Here is a 20005-nt window from a genome sequence, read left to right on the forward strand (position 1 = left end):
AATGAATCTGAAATATTAAGTCGAGGAGGATGTGTCAAATGCAAACGATGTTGCTTGACAATTGTGATTCTGATTACTGAAATGTTTATACATACAGTTCTATTTTCTAGAACTTTTGTAAAGGGCTTTTGAGCTCAACTTTTGTAGCAGTGTTACCATAGATGGCTTTCCTTCAGTCCTACAAGAATAATAGTAAAGAGCATGTTGCAGCTATTTGCATAAGCTATGTTTTTGTATCATTGCAGAATTGTGGTTTTCATTGCAGTTATGAATTTGTGTGTTTTTATAAATGTGCTATGAGATGCTATTAGACTACCTATCTTGTGAGATCTGTGACAATTTTAGAAAATAAAACTTTCTTTACTACATCTTTTCTGAGTGTTCCTAAGCATTTTGACTAATATGCTGCAAATATAACTTTCAATTACAGGGTAAAATTTTCAATTTGTGTTTTAATTACAGTCCACTGCTTGAAAAATACACACTGTAAAACATTAGATATTGTACAACACCATGCACAGCCAACTTTGTCAAAGTCATGAGCTGACTGCAAAAAAGTTATTAGTCACAAATTACTCACTATGAAATGTTTTTTTTTTTGTTTGTTCTGTTCAATTTGTTCAGGTGAACAGAATTTTAATCTGCTCAATACTGGTCATTGATAGATATGTCATTACACCTCTGATTTAAGAGAGCGAACTACCCTCTGAATATATATATACACACACACATATATATATATATATATATACATATATATATATATATAAATTTATACAGCACAATAAATAGCATTAGTCAAAAACTATCTATTTCCAAGTCGTAGCATATTTTCCTCTAATGCACAGTTGAAGTTAAAAGTCAAGACGGTGACTGTGTGCACACAATGGTTTACAGTAAAGAGCTTGTGTATAGCTGATGCATAAGCAAACGTCACATTTTGATAGCGGATTCCTCCCAGGACTGGAGCCCCTGTAGGTGGCGCTGTTTTCGTGTGGTGATACTCCCCCTCCGTCTTGCGCGCTAGTAGATCTGGAAATGGGCAGACGTGGTGCCATCTTTCCAGCAGCGCAGAGTTTCTACGACCGTCGAGCGACACAGGGGACACGTCCGCTCGCGGTCGAACCACAGACACAGGCACTCCTCACAGAAGACGTGCTAAAAGACAGGGTGAGCAGCACGTTACCTTCAACGAATGGCATAGGGCTAATTGACTGGTTCAATACAGGGTGAATGCCTTGAACTAGTATCACTCAATTCTGGTCATGGAGGGCTACGGTGTCTGCAGGTGACACTCGACCAACTGACTCAATGTATAACTATCCTGATTTGACCAATTGAGCCGCCTCTCTCCATGGCTCTAAGAAGGCCGTACTTTCAAAGGGCGGTGAAACCAGCTCGACTGCAGTCCAATCGAGGAAAGCGGTTGAGCAGCACAGCCAGAAGCCGTTATTCGCGGGGCCATACATACACCGCGGTCTGGAGTGGGGGAGAGCAAAATATTTAACTGAAATCAAACTTCAAGGGGGCAGCAGGTCTCACCTGACACATCAGAGCCACCGGCTCTCGGAACTCGGCCTGGCAAATGGCGCACACGTCCCCGGCCTCGGTGCACTGCTGGTTGCTGGCCCTCACGCCGTAACTCTGGAACACAACAGGACCATCATTACTACCAACCAATGCAGGCCTAAACCAGACTGCCTCTCACACTAACTCTGGAACACAACAGCAGGGCCATCATTACCACCAACCAATGCACGCCTAAACCAGACTGCCTCTCACACTGTAACTCTGGAACACAACAGGACCATCATTATCACCAACCAATGCAGGCCTAAACCAGACTGCCTCTCACACTGTAACTCTGGAACACAACAGCACCAAGAACACCATCACTAACGCAATCACCAGCCCAGCTACCCGTCAACCAGACTGTGACCCTCATCACTGTAACACATCGAACACAGCGACAAAAGTCACATCATTTAATCAAAATAATGTCATCTCTAAAAGAATACAAGCTCACCATACAAACATCTGTTTTGAGATTGGAACCCCCCGCAGAAGAGTAATTACCGTGAAGAAAGACAAAGCAGGAGTGACACAATGCGCAACGGAGGCTCACTGACTCAGCATTTACAACAGCAGCTGAATGCTCACACTCGTAGTCAGTGGGCTCATGTATCTGTTAGACTGAATGAACATGCTTTAAATTGTGATTGGGGACCAAAAGCAATCAGACAAATAAAGTCACAATATTTAATATTTCTTTGAAAATCCTTTGTATTTGATGACTGCCTGAAGTCTGCGACCCATTGATATCACCAGAGGCTGGGTATGTTCCCAGGTGATGCTCTGCCAGGCCTGTACTGCAGCCATCTTCAGTTCCTGTTTCCACCACCGCCCCCCCCAACCCCCAACGGCTTTCTGGCTTGAGTCTTGTCTTCAGCAAGTGAAAAGCATGTTCAGTTGGATCCAGGTCGGGTGACTGACTTAGCTAGTCAAGAACATTCCACTTTTTGGCCCTGAAAGAACTCCTTGCTTGTTTTAGCAGCGCGCCTGGGCTCGCTGTCCCGCTGCACGGCGAAGCGCCGTCAAATGAATTTCGAGACATCCGGTTGGATCTGAGCAGTTAAGATGTTTCTGCACACTTCAGGATTCATCCTGTTGCTGCCGTCAGCAATCACATCTCCAATGAAAACGAGTTCCAGTGGCAGCCATAGACGCCAGAACCATAACACCCCCGACACCATGTTTCACAGATGGGGGGGGGAGGTACTTTGGAATAAGAGCCGTTCCTTTCTTCCACCACACTTTCCTCTTTCCATCACTTTGGTGCACATTAACACTTCTTATCTGTCCGTAACACTCTGTTCCAGAACGAAGTGTTTTTAATGTACTTTCTTATCAAACTCCAACCTGGCTGCTCTGTTCTTGGTGCTTATCGGTGGTTTGTATCTTGCGGTGAACCCTCTGAGGCTGTGCTTTTGTGGTTTTCTCTTTATGGTAGCTGTTGGCGTGTTCATACCTACATCCTGGAGAGTGTTCTTGATCTGTTCGACGGTTAAAAACGTTTTTTTCTACACACCTGAAAGTATTTTTGGTCATCCACAACAGTTGTCTTCTGTGGTCTACCAGGTTGTTTACTACTGCTGAGTTCACCACTGCTTTCTGGCGTTGACACTTCTTTGGTCCTCATGATGAGGGATAACAGTTAACAGACACCAAAAACCAAAATGCACACGCAGAATTAACTCCTTTACCTTCAATTAACGTTTGTTACCTTTTTTGTGCATGAACTAAAGGTGCAACAGCACACAGCTGGTCAAAAAAACAGCTGAGCAGTCAACTGTCCAATTACATTTGGTCCCCCAAAATGGGGGGAATATGTATAAAAAGAGCTGAAATTTGTACACGGATCCTCCGATATGGATGTAAATACCCTACGATGAAAGCTTATAGCATGCGCTTTAACTTCAAATCATGTCGCCGTCCAAATACTCACAGACTGCACTGTATTCCATTTCTGCTGTAACAAAGTCAAACCTGGCTACTTAAAACTTATTAAAAAGCCAGTTTGATATTCTGATGTCATTCCTTCCACACATCATTGACAGCACTTCTTGCCTAATTTGTGCCACAGGTAGCTAGCTATCCCCGGGTGATGTAATGGTTGATGAGCCTGGGGATTCTGGGAGTAGAGAGAGGTGTGCAATCGGCCATTTCGTAGGCAGGGGTTGAGGGAGTTCATGGACACTAGAGTCCCCTAAGGCAAATTAATAATGTGGCTGATTGTGCTTCAAATGTCAGTCCGCAGTTCGGCGCTCACTGGAACGGTCTTCCTATTTTTTTGTCTCCACTGTAAAAAAAAAGCCAACAGCTGTCTGCGCTGTTTAACCGACTCGATGTGACAGCACCCAAAGAATAAAAGTGGGAAAGCCAAAGTCGCGGAGGCTGTCAATCAGTATTAGCATTTTCAAATGAAACCCGCTTCTGTTAGATTTCTTTGTTCTCATCTGTGCCTGGACCTTGATGAAACTGAACTTGCGTGTAAAAGTGCAGACAGCTCATCAAATCTAATTAAACCTGTAGTTAGGCAACCTCACTTACACTCAGAATTCTCCACGATGCAGTATTGGAAGAAACACTGGCTGGTGTGTATTTAACTTTGGGATAGCAGGGCTGTCCAATCATAAAACTGGTCTGGTCTCCGATGAGAAATGCCACAGGCTGAGATGACCCGGATATAAAAACGAACGCAGCCACTCTTACCTGGGAACTGCAGAGGATCCCCACGGCCTTCCGGATGGCGGCGACTCGCCCACAGATGTCGAAGGACTGCAGAGCAAACGCACGCCCGCCACACAGTGCGTCGTCATTTTCAGAAGTACCTCTTAATGCACTTTTCTCCTGTTTCCATACGTTCTACTTTCTTGGCACTTCGGTCTCTCAGGTACTTCCGTTTCTTAGCTTTGTGTTCAGGCTTCTCTCTCATATGCCAGCCTTTAGTTTTTGTCTCTTGTTTTCCCTCTGAACTGTGTTTCAGTTAAGATTTGAGGAACGCTCTATTCTGTATTTGTTTGCCATTTGGGGTTTCCTTCTGTAATTGCTCACCCCGTTTAAGAACGTTCACACAGAAAATCAATAGTAGCAATAATGTTAAAAGAAAAAAGAAAAATGTGTACCGCAATCAGGCATGGTCTTTGCCACCATATTACAGGAGTGATTTTGGACCACATTCTCTGTGGGTCAAGGAAATGATCTGCCCCCATTTGCCAGGGTTGTTCAGTCTTACAAGTTTTTGGAAAGATCTCCTGATCAATTTGACTTTTCATTTAATGATAACTGTAACACACGTTCTGATTGGTTGATAGGTTAATTGACTTGTAGATTGATTGCTAAATAACATAAAGAGCCACCCAGGAGCCCCCTTTTACCTTGCACAGACTGTAGATTATGATCAGCATGGCCCCCAGGAGGTAGCTACCGGATGGGTCCTCCCCAACGATGTACCTGTACCACAGCTGGATGGGAACCAGCGCTCTGAACAGCTGACTCAGCTCCTCGATCAGCAGGTAGAGCTTCCCCTGGGAGCAAGGACATGGAGAGACATGGGGTCCACAACTAGACCACAAATAGGCAAAAAAAGCACACAGCCCTCTCTCTTATAAGACTTATAATGTATTCCATAAATGTACGAAGCACAATGAAGCACACACGTCTCAACCACAGCTTTGTTCAATGTGCTAAACGTGCAAAAAAAAAAAAAAAACTAGCGCTTTATATATTTATGGGATAAATCAGTTGAGTCATAGTGCTGGGCTAAAGCAAAAACATGCACCCACATGGGGCCCTTTTTCAGGCCCAGGTTTAGGGGTGTCCTAACCTGGATAACCCCCTGGTCTGGCACAGCAGAAGCTCACTGTGACTGCGGCAGTAAGCCTGTGCAGAAGAGTTCCAGTGCGCCGCTCTTCCTCCTCCCTCCTCACCCACTTGTGCCCTTTCCTCGGGTGCCACTGATTGGAGAGCCTTCAGCGAGACCGAGGAACGGCACCTGGCTGTCTTCACCCCCCCCCCCCACCCCCCCACACCCCCCCAGCCTCGAAGACCCAGCCCCCGCCGGCTCCAGCATGCCGTGGCCGCGGTCCAGCGCTCCGCGGCTTCGCCGGCGCGCAGGCAATTTGCCCACGCCGCACGGAAACTGGCAGAGCCGTCTCTCCACCTGCTACCCCCGCGCCACTCCGGGGGTGACGGAGTCGGGCCACGGGCCGCGCCCTCGTGCTTTAAGCGCCCGCGCCCCCGTCCCTAACGACGCGCCGCGAGACCCCACCGACCTCGGTTACGGCCGGGGTCGGTCAATAGGACCGGGGAACCGCAACTGGGCGAACCAGAATGTATAGCTCTCCACACCCTCTTCGGCTCCTCCATCTTAAATCAGTGTAATGGCGCTGTGCATTTTACCTGACAAGGATTAATGACCGTTCCCTGGAGACCTTCCAGCTCTGAGACAGGGGTGCGGACCTCTGCAAACGAGCAATTTATCTTTCCTTTTGTCCCTGTAGCGTCATCCTCGGTTCCTCAAACTGGGCCTGGACTTCAGCCAGAGACGAAGACGCCCGCGCACGTGCCGCCCCCCCACCTCCTCCCCTTCCCCCTCGCACCGCTACCTCATTAGCTCCCCCTGACCCTCGCACCTCCGTTTCACAATCAAACGGCGACTGGGGGACAGGAAAGCCCGTGGCTTCAGGTGCGCACGCCGCGTTTTCATTGGTCCCCAGTCCTCGAGGACAGTCCACTGACAGAACTCGCTTGTCTGTCTCTGGGGGGGGGCTGGGGGAGCGGCAGAACTGGCACGGACGGGGACGAGTAGAGCGCAACGTCGCTTTAAACGAGCAATTAACCGGTCGGCCCGTCACGAGTGCGTTTCGCGAACCCCGAGCCCGCTGCGTACAACGTTTCGATGGCCAGCGCACTTCTTGATTCTTTTTCCCGCTCTAAAGCGAGTCTAGGGCAGGGTGGCGAAGCCATGACCTCATCCGCTGAAAGCAGGCCACTTGGGCCAGGGTTCAGGATACGGGCTGGGGGGCAGCCCAGGGGGCGGGCCGGGGGGGCGGGCCAGGGGGCGGGCCGTGGCCGAGCGGGGCGTCCCCAGCTGACAGGCGCGCAGCGATAATGGCTCTTCCAGGGAGCGGTGACTTCACCCCGGTGCTCCTGGGGGAAAATGAGCTCAGTGGCGGCAGCGGCAGCGGCGGCGGTAGCAGCAGCAGCAGCCGGCTCTGCTGATTGGTCTGTTCCGCCTGTGCACCCGGTGACCTCAGCACACGAGCTGAACACTTGCAGAAGGCCTGGGTCGTGCTAACACTGTCGCTAACAGGGCGCCACTGCACACAATCAACCTCACCCTGATAAACCTGTTACATCAGGATACAGTATGAAATATATACATACTCATTTTTCATTTCAGTTCTGTTTCAATTTATCAAATGCTGGTAGTGAAATGTCTTCAAATGAACATTAGGAGTAAAGGTTGTTAAAATACCGCACTTTGTTACCAGTAATATTTTTCCTCACATATTTATTTTTCTTAAAAGTAATGATGTCATTTTATTGCAAATTTTCTTTCTTTTTTATCAGCATGAGGAAACTACTGCAGATATTTGCATCATCCTATTGCTGCCATGCTACGAGTGGTGGGAAATTTGTCTGGAACCAAACAGTTACTCTGGATTGATTTTATAAACCACCATGTACGCCAATGCTGGTTCACTCCTGTATCTGACCACAGTAAAACGCTTTCACTAATGGCACACGAGCAGTCTGCAGAGGTACCTCATGACTTAACTCAAATAAACAACATGGCTGATTAAAGTATTAAACGATTAACGATAGAATAAAGATAGCATTAACTCCTCCCATTCCTCCCTCCTATTCTAAAATAGCACGCGCGTGTTTGTTAAAACCATTGAACTGCATATCAAGCCCACTGATGAGGCCCTGGGTGGATCTGCAGGCTCCTACCCTGGATTTGAAGGCGAGGAGGATCTTCGGCAGGAAAAGGACGAAGCACTTGAGGGCGATGGTGAAGTACTTGAGGACGAAGTCAGTGATCCCCACGGCCCAGATCAGGTCGAAGAAGTCAAAGGTGTTGATGTTGGGCTTCGCGAAGATGAGGCTGAGGAAGAAAACAATACACTGAGGACGATCTCACGCAGTCTACCGAAGAAAGTTTGAGGGCGGCTTGCATTTAAAAGCTTTGAGCGCTCGGTCAGAGCCATTTCGGCACACAGGCTCGAGGCCAGGGAGGACCAGTCTTATCTGAGAAGGGCTGGTGTGGACGAAGGCTTTGTTCCAGCCCAGCACTAACACACCTGATTCAACAAATCGACTCGTTCAATCCAGACATTGATTTGTTCAAGCATTTAGTGCTAGAAAAAAGAACCTGGCGCCCACGCTAGCCCTTCTGGGCTAAGACTGGGTACCCCCCTGCAATAATAACAACCAGATGCAAGAAGAGCAATACAGTGAACCCACACAAACCATAACGCAAACATCGAACCAAAAATGGTGAAAAAATGGCGAAATGATACCGAATACTCACAGGATAAGGAGACAGAATGAAGCGACAGACTCTAAAACAGAAAATAAAAATCATACCGCTGAAAAATGTGTTAAATAAACAAACATGAATAAATTAACAAATAAATCATAAACTACAAATAAATAAAAAGAGGGGTGAAAACATTTGTGAAGTGCCAATTATCACTGCATTCAAGTTTCAGTTAATGGTTTTGGCCAATGTCAATGCAATTAAACTGTTTAAACAAAGAAAAACCAATATAGAAGTAGTCTGGTGTACGGTAAACATATGGTTGTAATTAAGTACTATTAATATTAAACAACTGACAGACAGGATGGCATTTGAAGCTACCTATTGTGCAGCTCCTCAGTGCTGAATGTGTAGTAGATATACGCAGTGTTCCCAGAAAGGAAAACGAGGATCCAGAGAGCGGAAAACACAGACCTCTTTTCCTGGTGCGAGCAACATACAAAAGATGCATGTTAGTCACAATGCTTTCATTCATGAAACAGTGTCACGCGTACGATAAAATTAACATCAGCCAATGTGCCCGCGGCATGCCGTGAAATTTCACACCAGAAAGTTCCGTTGTAAACAAGAGAGAGCGGTTTAGTCTCACCCGTAATGACACCTGGTGTTTGAGAGTCGAATTGGCGAATGCAAATGTGCTTGTCATCCCAATGCACACAGCAATACCTGCCAAAGGTAAAAATGAGGAATCTATAATTATGAATCCTTTTTTTTTTTTAAGTATTTCTCATTATGTCTTATAAAAGCCACTATACATAATTGTATTCTAGCTACTATGTATACAGAGTCCTCCAAAAGTTTTTTTTTTTGCTTTGGATTTGAGATCAAAAGTGGATTTGAGATCAAAAGTTTTGAGATCAATTTGAGATCATACTTTTGGAAGGCACTACATATACATAACATTTGTATTTACATATACACACACATATACATACTGTATATATTTATATGTGCATGTACATATATATCCAATACTCATTACCGAGCTTATGCTGGAAGCAGACTTTAGCGAGGAGGATGAGGATGAAGGGGAAGCCCTTCTGCAGCCAGGAGACGACGGCGCGGAGCTCGGACAGGGCAGGGGCCGGCGTCGAGGGGTCTTCGCCCGCCTCGTCTCCGCTGCCATGGCGATCGGCGGAGGTGGCGGCGTGCAGCAGGGAGGAGCGGTGCTGGGGGGGCTGGTGGTAATGGTGGTGGTGGTGGTGCTGGGGCGGGCGCGGCAGGTAGGGGGCGCTCTCGGGTCGGTGGGGGCCCTCTTCTCTGGCGGAGGCCGTCATCTGGATGAAGACCTCGGGGGGCGAGCCCAGCACCAGGCCGGCCGCCTGGAAGGGGGCGGAGCTCACGTTTCCGGACGGCACGCCCACCAGGCCAGAGAACAGCTGCTGAGGGGAGGGGGAGTCTGGTTTCAAGCAGTCAAAGACTCCGCCTTCATCCAGACTGCTCTCTGATCCAAGAGTTTGACTCCTGCTCCTGCAGCAACAGGCATGCCTCTCAGGGGAACACCAATACAAATGTACAACACAGCCCTGATAGCTAAAATCTGCCTTTTATTAACCCAGTTAATTCAGTCAAAACAAAAAAGCTGCAACGTCTCCTGAGCCCGAAAATATCATCAACCAGGACATAAGCTAAACAGAGACATTCTGCTTAATGCAGCTTTGTAAAAATGACCCATTGATTAACCACACCGTCATACATTATTCAACTAGCAGTGAATCAGAAGTGCTCACTACCTTCTCGCATAGAGCATCTTCCCCTTACACCTGACCGCATGCTTGAACAGCAGCACCAAAGCGTGCAAGATGACTCTTGAGCAGAGGCGAAACAAAAACCCTTTTCAAAATGTAACGTGTGATTTCTCCCAAACCTTTCAGGGGGCATGCCATCGGTGTTGCTGCTGTGTCTCCTCTGCATGGCATCCAACTCGTCTCCATGTGCTTCAAGTCTATGAAGGCAGGAATACAGGGATTGCAGTAGTGTCATAAGCGCAGCCGGGTGGATACAGCGGATAATCGGGAGCGACTATACAATTTACTTAGCATTTAATTGATATGCTCGGTGGCCACGTTTAACTACACATTATCACAATGTCTGTACAACATGTATCCAGTAAGGTAGCGAGCTAGTTTCTGTCTGACACTCAGAAGCGGAGTTGGCCAGCTATTTCTTAAATGATCATGATAGCGCTTGACGCATCCGAATTAATTGTGCCTTCGCAGTTTTGAGGAAAGGTTTGTTTTTCATATGCATTTGGCCTAGCATCAAAATGAACGCCGAGCCGGCTAGCTTCTCTTGGAATACCGTTTTGACAATGCTATCTATTCCAGCTAGCTACTTTGCACTGCAAGTGTCACCACAACAAGCTGCCTGACATAGCTAGCTTTTGACACAAAAACTGCAATGCAATGCATTCTGTTCACTTTGTAAGATAGTTCAGCTACTAAAACTACTTTAAAATAACTCTTAATCTTACCCAAAACATTGTGAGGTTTTTTCCCTTATATTCACTTGCAAGGAATTAAGTTTAATTCAATTGTTGTTATTTTGCTTAGAGCTAACCTAAGCTAACTTGGCTAGCAAGCTAGCTACTGTTCCTCTTCCTGTGGAAAGGAACGTTGCTACGAACGTCGACCAATCAGCGTCTGTCTTTTTTTACGTAACTTCCCCTGTACTTCAATTGTTTGTTTTGCTGAAGACAGTTGATAGCTCGCTATGTATGGACGGGACTACTGCGAATAAACTAAACTGATTCGTAATTTGACGGTCGTATATTGCGAAACGTTTATGGTCTTTTGTTTTGCCTATCATTTGATTATATGGATGGCTCTTTTGCGACATAAGAAGCTATGCCTTGTGCAGATACCCTTGTCAATGGCGAGGCATTAACCGTGTTAGCTAGCTAGCTGAGATTAACTTTTGCCCAACCATACCCGGTTAGTGTTAGCTAGCTAGCTAGCGATGTACGTATGATATTGTATAACGGCAGGTGTAACCTGCTTAGATGTACATTTGTTCTGTCGTTGTGAAGAATTCTCTTATGTATAAGACATGGGTTAGCTTGCTATTTAGAAAACCTGTGTGGCCGTATAGCCATCCACCTGACTGTTCTTGCCGATAATCCTGATAGCTACCCTGATAAATCGGCTATATTTCCATTACAAGGTACCTAGCTAAATATTAATTACAGAAGCTTATTTCCAAACAGTTTTCCTGTCAGAGGTGCGTGCTTAGCACGCTCATTTTGCAGTACCGTTTTTTTACTTGATAATAGCCGGATTTTATTTCATTAGCGTGGATTCATAGGCCAGGTGGCCCAATCCCCTAGAACAGCTTCTCCATGGTGTTACGCAGACTCTTAAGAAAACGTTGGGTTCTAGGTGTGGTGTTTGGACTGTCACTGATCTACTTTCTGACCAGCACCCTGAAACAGGTAGCGAAGCATTCTGATTCTCGCTACGTGGAATTCAACGAAAGCAGTTTTGCTCCTTTTTAGTAACAAATGAAAATGACATCCCACTTTTACAGGAGGAGAGGACAATACGTGATCGCACCCTGTTGCAAGCTAGGGACCCCGAGCACCGCATTGCATGGAAGGTTCGGTTCAATTTGGGCAACAGCAGCAGGCAGATAACGCAGTGTCGGAACTCTATTCAAGGAAAGACGCTTCTCACGGATGAACTGGGTGAGTGATGGGTAATATCGCGCTACTGGGATCAACCTGTCAATCTTGACATAATTGCAGTATTTTTTGTGTGAACTGGCGATGTAGTGGATTTATTAGTGCAGTGCTTCCCAAACTTTCTGCACCCGTGACCACTTACAAATGCATGTTCTATGATTCCACTTATTAAAACGGAACCTTTAATACATTTAAATACGGAATTATCATTCTAATGGAGATAGTTCAAAGCTATGTATGCTAACAAGCGTAGCGTTGTCAATGGAAAGGGTATGATGTACTGTACAGCACTTTTTCTTTTAACTGTTATTCTCACTGCCGTTTTCAGTCAACCATACGACTCAAGGTTTGTCCATCTGTATTAGGCCTACTGTTCCAGTAGCAGATTGTGTGACGCTTTTTGAAGAAACGTGTGCTATTCATAGTAATGTTCAGGGTTTCTGTGTGGAAGCCTGAAGGCATTTTTGTTTTTGGTAACGGTTCTCAGGTTACGTCTGTGAAAGAAAGGACCTGCTGGTGAACGGGTGCTGTAACGTCAACTCCCCGAGCTCCCGGCAGTACATGTGCAAAAGCTGCCTCCTCAACGGTTGCTGCAGCATCTACGAATACTGCGTGTCCTGCTGCCTGCAGCCCAACAAGGTAACGCCTGGTTTATATAGCGCCTTTCCTTTCAGTTCCTCAGAGCGCTTCATTGTCGCCACGGTAGCCAGAACGCTCGCCGCATCTCAGCGGAGGTGGAGAGGGGGAAAGACTGGTAAAGCTAGTTAAACTGGGATGTGATTATATGGACATGAGGTTGTATGTGACACAGCAGGAAAACCGTCTTTAGCTAAAATGGGTTTGGACCCTTAGCCTATAAGCATGTATTGTGAGTGGCCTTGTGAGTTTCACAGCAAACGTACGGTTCTGGGCTCAGTCTAGATTTGTCCCTTCCTTGACCCTCAGTAAAATGAAAGCCTTTGCTTCTGTGTTCACTTACACAGTTTGTCCCAAGTTGACGACTTAGGTCAAGTAAACACAAACTGTGTTTGCTGATCCGCTCCTGTGCCTCTGTCCCCTCTCCAGCAACCCCTCCTGGAGCGGTTCCTCAATCGGGCAGCAGATGGCTTCCAGAACCTGTTCACTGCCGTGGAGGACCACTTCGAGCTCTGCCTGGCCAAGTGTCGCACTTCCTCCCAGGTCAGTAGCTGAACGAGTGTCAACGCTCACCACGGCAACACTGACCATGGCCAGGCCATAGGAGAACACCGGCCCTGCTTAGGGTCGGGAGAAGGGGCAGGGTGGACATCAGACAAGGAACATGGTCTATGGGGCCAGAACATGTACATTTATTACATGCAGTCTAGGCTGTAGCCAGGTGCCCGTTATAATCTGTCTGTGCACCATAATCCTCTTTTTATGACTAATTCCCCTGCAGCCAACTGATACGTATTACTTGTGTACAAGTTTTGAAATCATTTGTGACAGTATTACTGCAAACAGAATGTGCCTCAGTGTGCATGGAGGAAATAGCCTCTTTCATTTTATGATGTGTCCCCTTCATGGTACAGTGTACAAAACGCTTTTCCTTCAGTACCAGGCCAGAAAGAATGGGACCCTCTGGTGCTCTTCAGTAGCAAGTATTCTCATTGGCTGCCCTATGTTGGGAGCAAACCCAGAACATATTTTTATCAGCACTCATTCTGCAGGGTAGGCGAGCGTGTCTACAGCAGTTCTCCACAGGGCGTGTCAGAGTTCACTCAGAGGTCATGAGCAGGGAAAGTAAACAGCCGCAGAAAGTGAGGGTTTCGCTCTGTTGTGTGGAAATAACCTAACTGTGCTGCCCTGTGCTTATCTTTTTACACTAGAGTGTCCAGCATGAGAACACCTACAGAAACCCGCAAGCCAAGTTCTGCTACGGGGAAAGCCCCCCCGAACTGCTGCCCATTTGAGGGGGCAGCAACCCTGCGGACGCGGACTCCGCCCAGGCTCTCGCGTGATTGACAGGGGGGAGGGGAGGGGCCACTGATGAGCTGACAGGGCAGAACTCCCGACTTCCAACTCCCAATCCCAGGACGGGCCCCTGTGGCCCAGAATTGCCGCTTGCAAGAAAGTTGCCGGAACGTTCCATTGGACAGTAGCACTCGTACGTTTTTTTTTTACACTTCATAAGTGCATCCGACGCCTCTTTACTTCATCAGTGATGATTATCAGATGTCATTGACTCATCGGTGAAGAATCTCCTCACGCCATTTCTCCCTCCGGAAGTGAAGACGAGGAGTATTTTTTACGAATGACATCACCGAACGACATACCGAGCAATATTTACCTCTCTGTCTCTGTCAACGCTCTGTGGATGGCTGTTCATACAATGTGACTTAGGCCGTGTAACCAATGCATGCATTCTGTGAAGGAAAACTTAGGCGTTTGACATAAATGCTGGCTTCATGCCTTGATCTCACTAGTCTCAACCCTCCATAAGGGTTCAACTCGTTTCATAATAAACTAATGGTCTTAGTTTGGCATTATTCGGTCGCTGGAACCCTCCACCAGGTGTGTTCAGTTACCTTTCTTTAAGAATAAAACTTTTTTACTTTTCATAATAGTTATGAAAGCCTGGCCCTTTCTCCCAGGTACTGCCATTCTGAATTGCCAACCTGTCCCAGCTCTGAAATAATTTATTCTGTTTTTTTAACATCAATTTTGTATTTAGCTCATTAGTCAAGCATCGTAATGGAAGAATTTGAGCTTAGAAAAAAAAAAAGGCATTTTGACATCCCACTTCCAAAATGGTCTCGTAGGAAATGTGAGGTAACTGGATGACCTATAATACATTTATTTAGCAGTTTCATTTAAGATATTAAGTAAAAATGGGTGATATATTAAACAATATACAACCGTTTTTTTGGCATTTTATCTGTTGACTGAAGTGTAAAAAGCCTATAGACTTGACTGCTGCATTGTTTTGCAATAAAAAAAAAAAAGTGTTTTACACTGTACTGCTATAATCTTCAGTGATTGAAACATCTTATGTGATTGGCTGATTTTAAATGCAAAAGACCTCAGCTTGAATAATGATTCTCGCGGACAGATGGAAGACTGTATTGTACGTTGGATACATTCCCAAAAAGGGAAGAACATATCTTGCTTGAATTTAATTGCACCCATAAACATTAATTTTCCTCTCGCTCGTTTGTTATCCTTTGTCATTTGAAAAGAAGACATCGGCGGGTATGACACGGCGGCGTGGCAAAGCGGCGCCGTCCAGGGCCTGGCTTGGTGATTGCCAACTAGACAAGGTAACCCTCTCAGAGCTGACACTGTTAAATCGCAAGCTTTCTGTGCCTCCGGGCGAAGTGCAGGATTGGCATGGGGAATACAACCAGTACCGAACAATTAATCATCCTGATTGCTAAGAAAACAAAATCTGCATTATAATTAAAAAAATTAATAAGGCCCAAATACAATATCCTCCCCCCTGGCATCTTGATTAATGAGGGTCACATGGTAACTTTGTTTCAAGTTTGAAAGCAAGATGTTGTAAGCCCAGTACTTTTAATTATCAAATTTCACTTTTAGGTTTTCTTTCCAGGCTTTTAAAATTAAAAGCGGAAACAAGGCCGTTTGCTTGGGCTGTTGGACTGAAGGCCTGGACGGGCGTACTGCTTGTTTTCAGGGTGGCTCAGTTTAGCGCTAAGCTTAACTCACTGATTGGTTAAAGAGCAGAACTTCATTTGTCCTAACAAAAGGAATTTGTCTTGCACACAGCCGCTCGCAATGAGTCTGCACATCTTTGCTATTCCTTGGCCTAAATTGGCTGCTGACAGTGTGAACTACAAAACCCACAAACACTGCAGGCCTCCAAAGCTTGATCCTGCCATCTTGATGAAAGCGTATGACTGATGCTTTATGGTAAGACTGGTTGGACCTGGTCATTCATAAACTCATTTACTAATCTGGTAACAGCCTCTTCTAGTGCACGGATGGAAAACCTTTTTTGAGATTAGGGCAATTCCATCATATTACAAATCAAGTGACATCCCAGATTAGTCACAGTGAATATAACCTGGTCACAGTCAATCAAGCCTATCCTCAATCTCCGAGAGTCACAGTTTCCTTCGGTGTAGGATCTGTAGGAAGCTATGTGTCAGCTGCGTGGCCCAAGGGGCTTTCTCATATAGTGTCATTAGGTTTCCTAGAAACCGTGTCTTTGCACACGCGTGTCCGCGCATGTGTGTGGGTGTGGGTGGATGCGTACATACGTATATACATTAGGGCTGTACTAGCAGCATGATGCAATGATTCACCAGATCCTTCACGTTGTCTGCTTCGGTCTAAATGGTTCTACTTGTCTAAACGAATGAACCTTTTTTTACTCTCCAGCCTCTACCTTCCTCTTGGTCTACATGTTTGTGTGAAGAAATCAAGCTTTTTTTCTGTCCTTCCTTGCCATCAAGGTCAAACGGTTCTCCTTGGGTTATGTGACTTCTATTTAATGTTTGCGACGGTAATGACAGTTTACTTTGTCTTTGACGCTAGGGTGCAGCAGTAACCAAATTAATTCTGGTAAATAAAATCAAGCGGAGATCAGCAAAAAAGAAAAAAAGGAAAAAAGATGCTAAAAATACAAATTTTATTTTTTATCAGAAAGCTGAGTAAGGAGGGCTAGTTAAGCGTCTAATGACTTTTGCGCACAGAAATCTCTGAGAGTGTGTTGTGTTGTGGTATTTTATGTGATGCTTTATAACGGTCACAGTTTGTGGCAGGTGCTGGGGCCTATCCCAGCATGCATGCATTACCTGATACATTACCTCCACTATTTTTTATTAAGTTTTATTATTGAAAATAAAGACAATAGTGACTATAGTGCGGCGATGAGATGGGGGGCCTATAAATTTGACCAGGCAGGCGAGGCGATAAACACCTGGAATAAAAGCCATTTTTTAAAACGATGTGCTTTTCTTGGTTGCCCTGAGCATAATTGAAAAACAAGTGACTTTATTCCAAAGAATAGAGGCCAAATGTTTGTTTCTTATGTTTTGCAAGATGAATCATAGCATGCCGAACGGCCGTGAACCTTGGCCCTGCTAGGCTGGTGGTGGGGGAAAAAAACAGCAGAAAATTTTAGAAAAGATATTTTATTAGCAATATAAATAATGGCATACAAAATAGATCTGTAAAAAATAAATAGTCAGAAATATAAATTATACATTTCTTATGAATTATCTCTTTGTTGACATTAAGACCATTGTTTATAATAAATTATATTGTTCATATTAAAATGAAAAGGTCAACATTAACAAAATATGACTGTTTGAATGATCACCACAGGACAACAGGGGTAGGGGTGGGCATTGGGGAGAGAGGGTTTACAGAGATTAAATAAAATACAAATACATCTTGACCTCGAGAAACATTTCAGCACGATACATTTCACATAAAAACAGAAATAATTTAGTAAAATATTTAAATATAAAACATACAAACTCCTCCGTAACCTTAATAGTTTCTAGTGAATATCCAGTACAAAAAATATAAAACCTCATATCAGCTGCAAGCTGGATAAATATCCTAATACAGTAATAAAAGGCACAGAGTATGTAAACATGAGACATATGACATAAATAGTACATCAGGAATCATAATGCAAGCAGTCAAGTTCACAGATGTGTGCGTTCATGGGTTGTGTGGCATGATTCTATTTTGCATACCATTTTTTTTTTCAAGCATAATCAAGAGCTCACCACAAAGCCAGCTCTGAACGTATTTTTTAAACACAAAAAAAAAAGAAAAAATAACCACTGGGTGCTATTATGATTTGTGTTAGATTAACAATAGCCACTCATCTAGAATCAGGTAAATATCAAGTGTAGACATAGGCCAATTGCAGGATGGATGAATAATTAAAATCAAAGTTAATTTAAAAATTAAATTAAATAAATTAAATAAATTAAAATTAATCAAAATTCAGCAGTATGCAAAACTGAATCAGGGTAAAGTAGAAATTTACATTCTATCCAAAAAGAGTGGTCGAGACTTCTTTTGTCCAGATACCACCCCCCCCCAATTACAGTGGCAGTAATAAAATGGATTTATATAGGTGACGTGATTTCTATAGGTGATTTTTTAATGGACGTTGGTTCAGCCACTCTGCCAACCAGGCCAAGAACGTATTCGATAATTTCAGCACGGTGTGACCCCATCGCTTCTTTTTGTCAGTGTGCCAGATGGTTGGGGTGGTCGGGGCGGGCGGAGTGGCTGGGGTGGCCTGGGCGGTGGCCTCGGGGCACGCCTTGGCCGAAATCAGAGGAAGGAGATTGGACCGGACCAACTCCGTCACGTTTCCGAGACTGAAGTCCAGTTCCGTGGCCATAGGATTGAGCTCTTCCTGCTGTCCTCGGACAATTTCGAGAGCGGCCTGCATGAACCGGAGGCCCCCTTTCACCCTGTGACACACCTGGTCCACGGGGAGGGTGTCATTGGGTACCAGAAGCTCAGGAAATCCATTTTTCCAGGCTGTGACGCCATTCTCTTTATGCTGCAAGATAAGAGTTCTGTTTAGGCCATGACTTTTATTTAACCCTTATCTATCCAGGTAACACCCGTTGATGAAAGAGTTCCTTTTATCTGATGTATAGACCTGGCAACAATGACAGGCCGAGTGGTTTGTTGCAAGCCAGCACAGTTGCCAACTGCCTGCACCCAACACAAAACAGGGAACGCAAAGGCCCACTCATATCATACGGGAGATTGTTGTGAGAGTAAATCAACAGCATTTCAACACAAACTAAGGGCAATAGAGGATGCCCTGATTTTGACAATTCGAAGTAACTGATTTTTACAACTTGAACTTGAAATTAATTTAATTTTAAAACTTGATTACTGTACTAGAATTCCTACATCACATTAATCATGTTAGTAATACGATTAGAATAAATATATACATTCTTTTTTTTGCTTTATGTCTCCATCTTCCATTTTACCATTTGCCACTGGACCAGGCCTTTGCTAATCATTCTAGACCAGTCCCTTCTGCATTTTCCAAATCAGTATCTAGAGCTGTTTTAAGAGGACGCAAACACCAAGACATTTATCTGGCAAACTGTCTACCTTCTCGCACAAGCAATCAGGCACATGTGCTGTAAGAAGCATTTAAATAGAGGAAGAGTTAATTTGGTTTTGTTGGCTCCACCTGGAAGGTAATTACCAATCACCAATCAGGTGAGTGTAATGCTGAAGACTGGGTGGCCAACCTCACCAATATAATTTATTTAAGCAAGAAATCATTTAGCTTCAATTGGTGATAAGAGAGCAAACTGAGTTAAAACAAGAGGAAACCATTAAATGTTTGGTGCACCTTTCTCTGCCTGATGACATCACATTAAGTAATCTAGGTAATCCCCAAGCATGTGTATGCAGGTGCAGTCGAATGCATTGTTGTCCTAATGGGGGCCCAAATGCTGATTACCGTGTGTGTTGAATAAAGTTCTTACGAGAGCCGCAATCGGGGCGTGCCTTTATTCCAGTTTTGTTCCAAGATTAGAAATATCTCATACAGTAGATAGCCAATAACTAAATAACAAGCGACTTAAACATAAAAAACATAAGACCATGAGACAGCTAATAATGTATAAGTACATACTAACAATATAAGCAATTGACCGCATTAATGATCACTTATGCACAATTGGTAGTCACAATTATGTGCACCTGAGCGCTTTCTGCTTCTGTGCTTTTTTTGTGCATCAGTATGTATGCTTAAATTAACCTTTTTTTATTATTCATTACTGGCTAGTCTGCAGAATATTTTAGGTTACCTTTTAAACTTTGTGCAATAACACTTCTCTAAGCTTGGATTTGAAAATTGAAACCTGCAGTAATTTGTGCATTTGTCCTTATGTCTCAATAGAATATTTAATTGCAATAGGTTTTGAGTATATTCCATTTCTGTGAAGGGCTATAGATGTTGAACGGTTCGTCGGCCGGGTGATTTGTCAGAGAAAACCCCGGCAGGTGTCGATTAAATCTACCAGAATTCAGGAAGGCTCAGGCCACGGAAACTCCAAACTGAACCGACAGCGGAACGCCTCGGGGACTGAACGCACGGACTCGCCAAGCTCGTGGCGTGGGAACCAGCACGGCTTCTAGCATCCCGAATCGGGGAAGTGGCGCTCACGTGACCCATCCGAAAAGACAAGCGGGTTTTCCTAAAGACAGTTCTGACTGAGTGAGTGATGATC

At 44.8% G+C, this 20005-nt stretch overlaps 2 protein-coding genes and 1 long non-coding RNA gene across 3 annotated transcripts; 1 reads left to right on the forward strand and 2 right to left on the reverse strand.

Moving 5' to 3' along the window:
* Positions 1 to 432: 432 nt before the first annotated feature.
* On the reverse strand, positions 433 to 10724 carry rnft2 (ring finger protein, transmembrane 2). The gene is made up of 10 exons (XM_064353635.1): positions 10581 to 10724; positions 9975 to 10052; positions 9090 to 9577; positions 8697 to 8773; positions 8429 to 8529; positions 7519 to 7672; positions 4938 to 5087; positions 4273 to 4338; positions 1543 to 1644; positions 433 to 1158 (listed from the first exon to the last, which is right to left on the reverse strand). The coding sequence occupies exons 2-10, from the start codon at positions 10019 to 10021 to the stop codon at positions 1024 to 1026; spliced, it is 1320 nt and encodes a 439-aa protein (XP_064209705.1). The 5' UTR covers positions 10022 to 10052; positions 10581 to 10724; the 3' UTR covers positions 433 to 1023.
* Positions 10725 to 10794: 70 nt separating this feature from the next.
* Positions 10795 to 14952, forward strand: spring1 (SREBF pathway regulator in golgi 1). The gene is made up of 5 exons (XM_064353637.1): positions 10795 to 11537; positions 11633 to 11789; positions 12274 to 12425; positions 12852 to 12965; positions 13634 to 14952. The coding sequence occupies exons 1-5, from the start codon at positions 11445 to 11447 to the stop codon at positions 13715 to 13717; spliced, it is 600 nt and encodes a 199-aa protein (XP_064209707.1). The 5' UTR covers positions 10795 to 11444; the 3' UTR covers positions 13718 to 14952.
* A 2100-nt stretch (positions 14953 to 17052) lies between these two features.
* Positions 17053 to 19724, reverse strand: LOC135264793 (uncharacterized). The gene is made up of 2 exons (XR_010332804.1): positions 18749 to 19724; positions 17053 to 18303 (listed from the first exon to the last, which is right to left on the reverse strand). It is a non-coding gene; the product is annotated as an uncharacterized LOC135264793 (long non-coding RNA).
* Positions 19725 to 20005: the final 281 nt, after the last annotated feature.

This window comes from Anguilla rostrata, chromosome 10 (genome assembly GCF_018555375.3).
Source record: "Anguilla rostrata isolate EN2019 chromosome 10, ASM1855537v3, whole genome shotgun sequence".
Taxonomy (NCBI): Eukaryota; Metazoa; Chordata; class Actinopteri; order Anguilliformes; family Anguillidae; genus Anguilla; species Anguilla rostrata.

Bases quoted from the DNA above. Each gene is read 5' to 3' on its own strand.
- rnft2 (XM_064353635.1), bottom strand. From the start codon at position 10,021: ATGCAGAGGAGACACAGCAGCAACACCGATGGCATGCCCCCTGAAAG. The intron at 8,530-8,696 runs GTGAGACTAAAC...TGCTCGCACCAG, and splicing joins AACACCAGGTGTCATTACGG to GAAAAGAGGTCTGTGTTTTC. The intron at 5,088-7,518 runs GTAGGAGCCTGC...CCTTGCTCCCAG, and splicing joins TCCTCGCCTTCAAATCCAGG to GGGAAGCTCTACCTGCTGAT.
- spring1 (XM_064353637.1), top strand. From the start codon at position 11,445: ATGGTGTTACGCAGACTCTTAAGAAAACGTTGGGTTCTAGGTGTGGTG. The intron at 12,426-12,851 runs GTAACGCCTGGT...TCCCCTCTCCAG, and splicing joins GCTGCCTGCAGCCCAACAAG to CAACCCCTCCTGGAGCGGTT. The intron at 12,966-13,633 runs GTCAGTAGCTGA...TTTTTACACTAG, and splicing joins AGTGTCGCACTTCCTCCCAG to AGTGTCCAGCATGAGAACAC.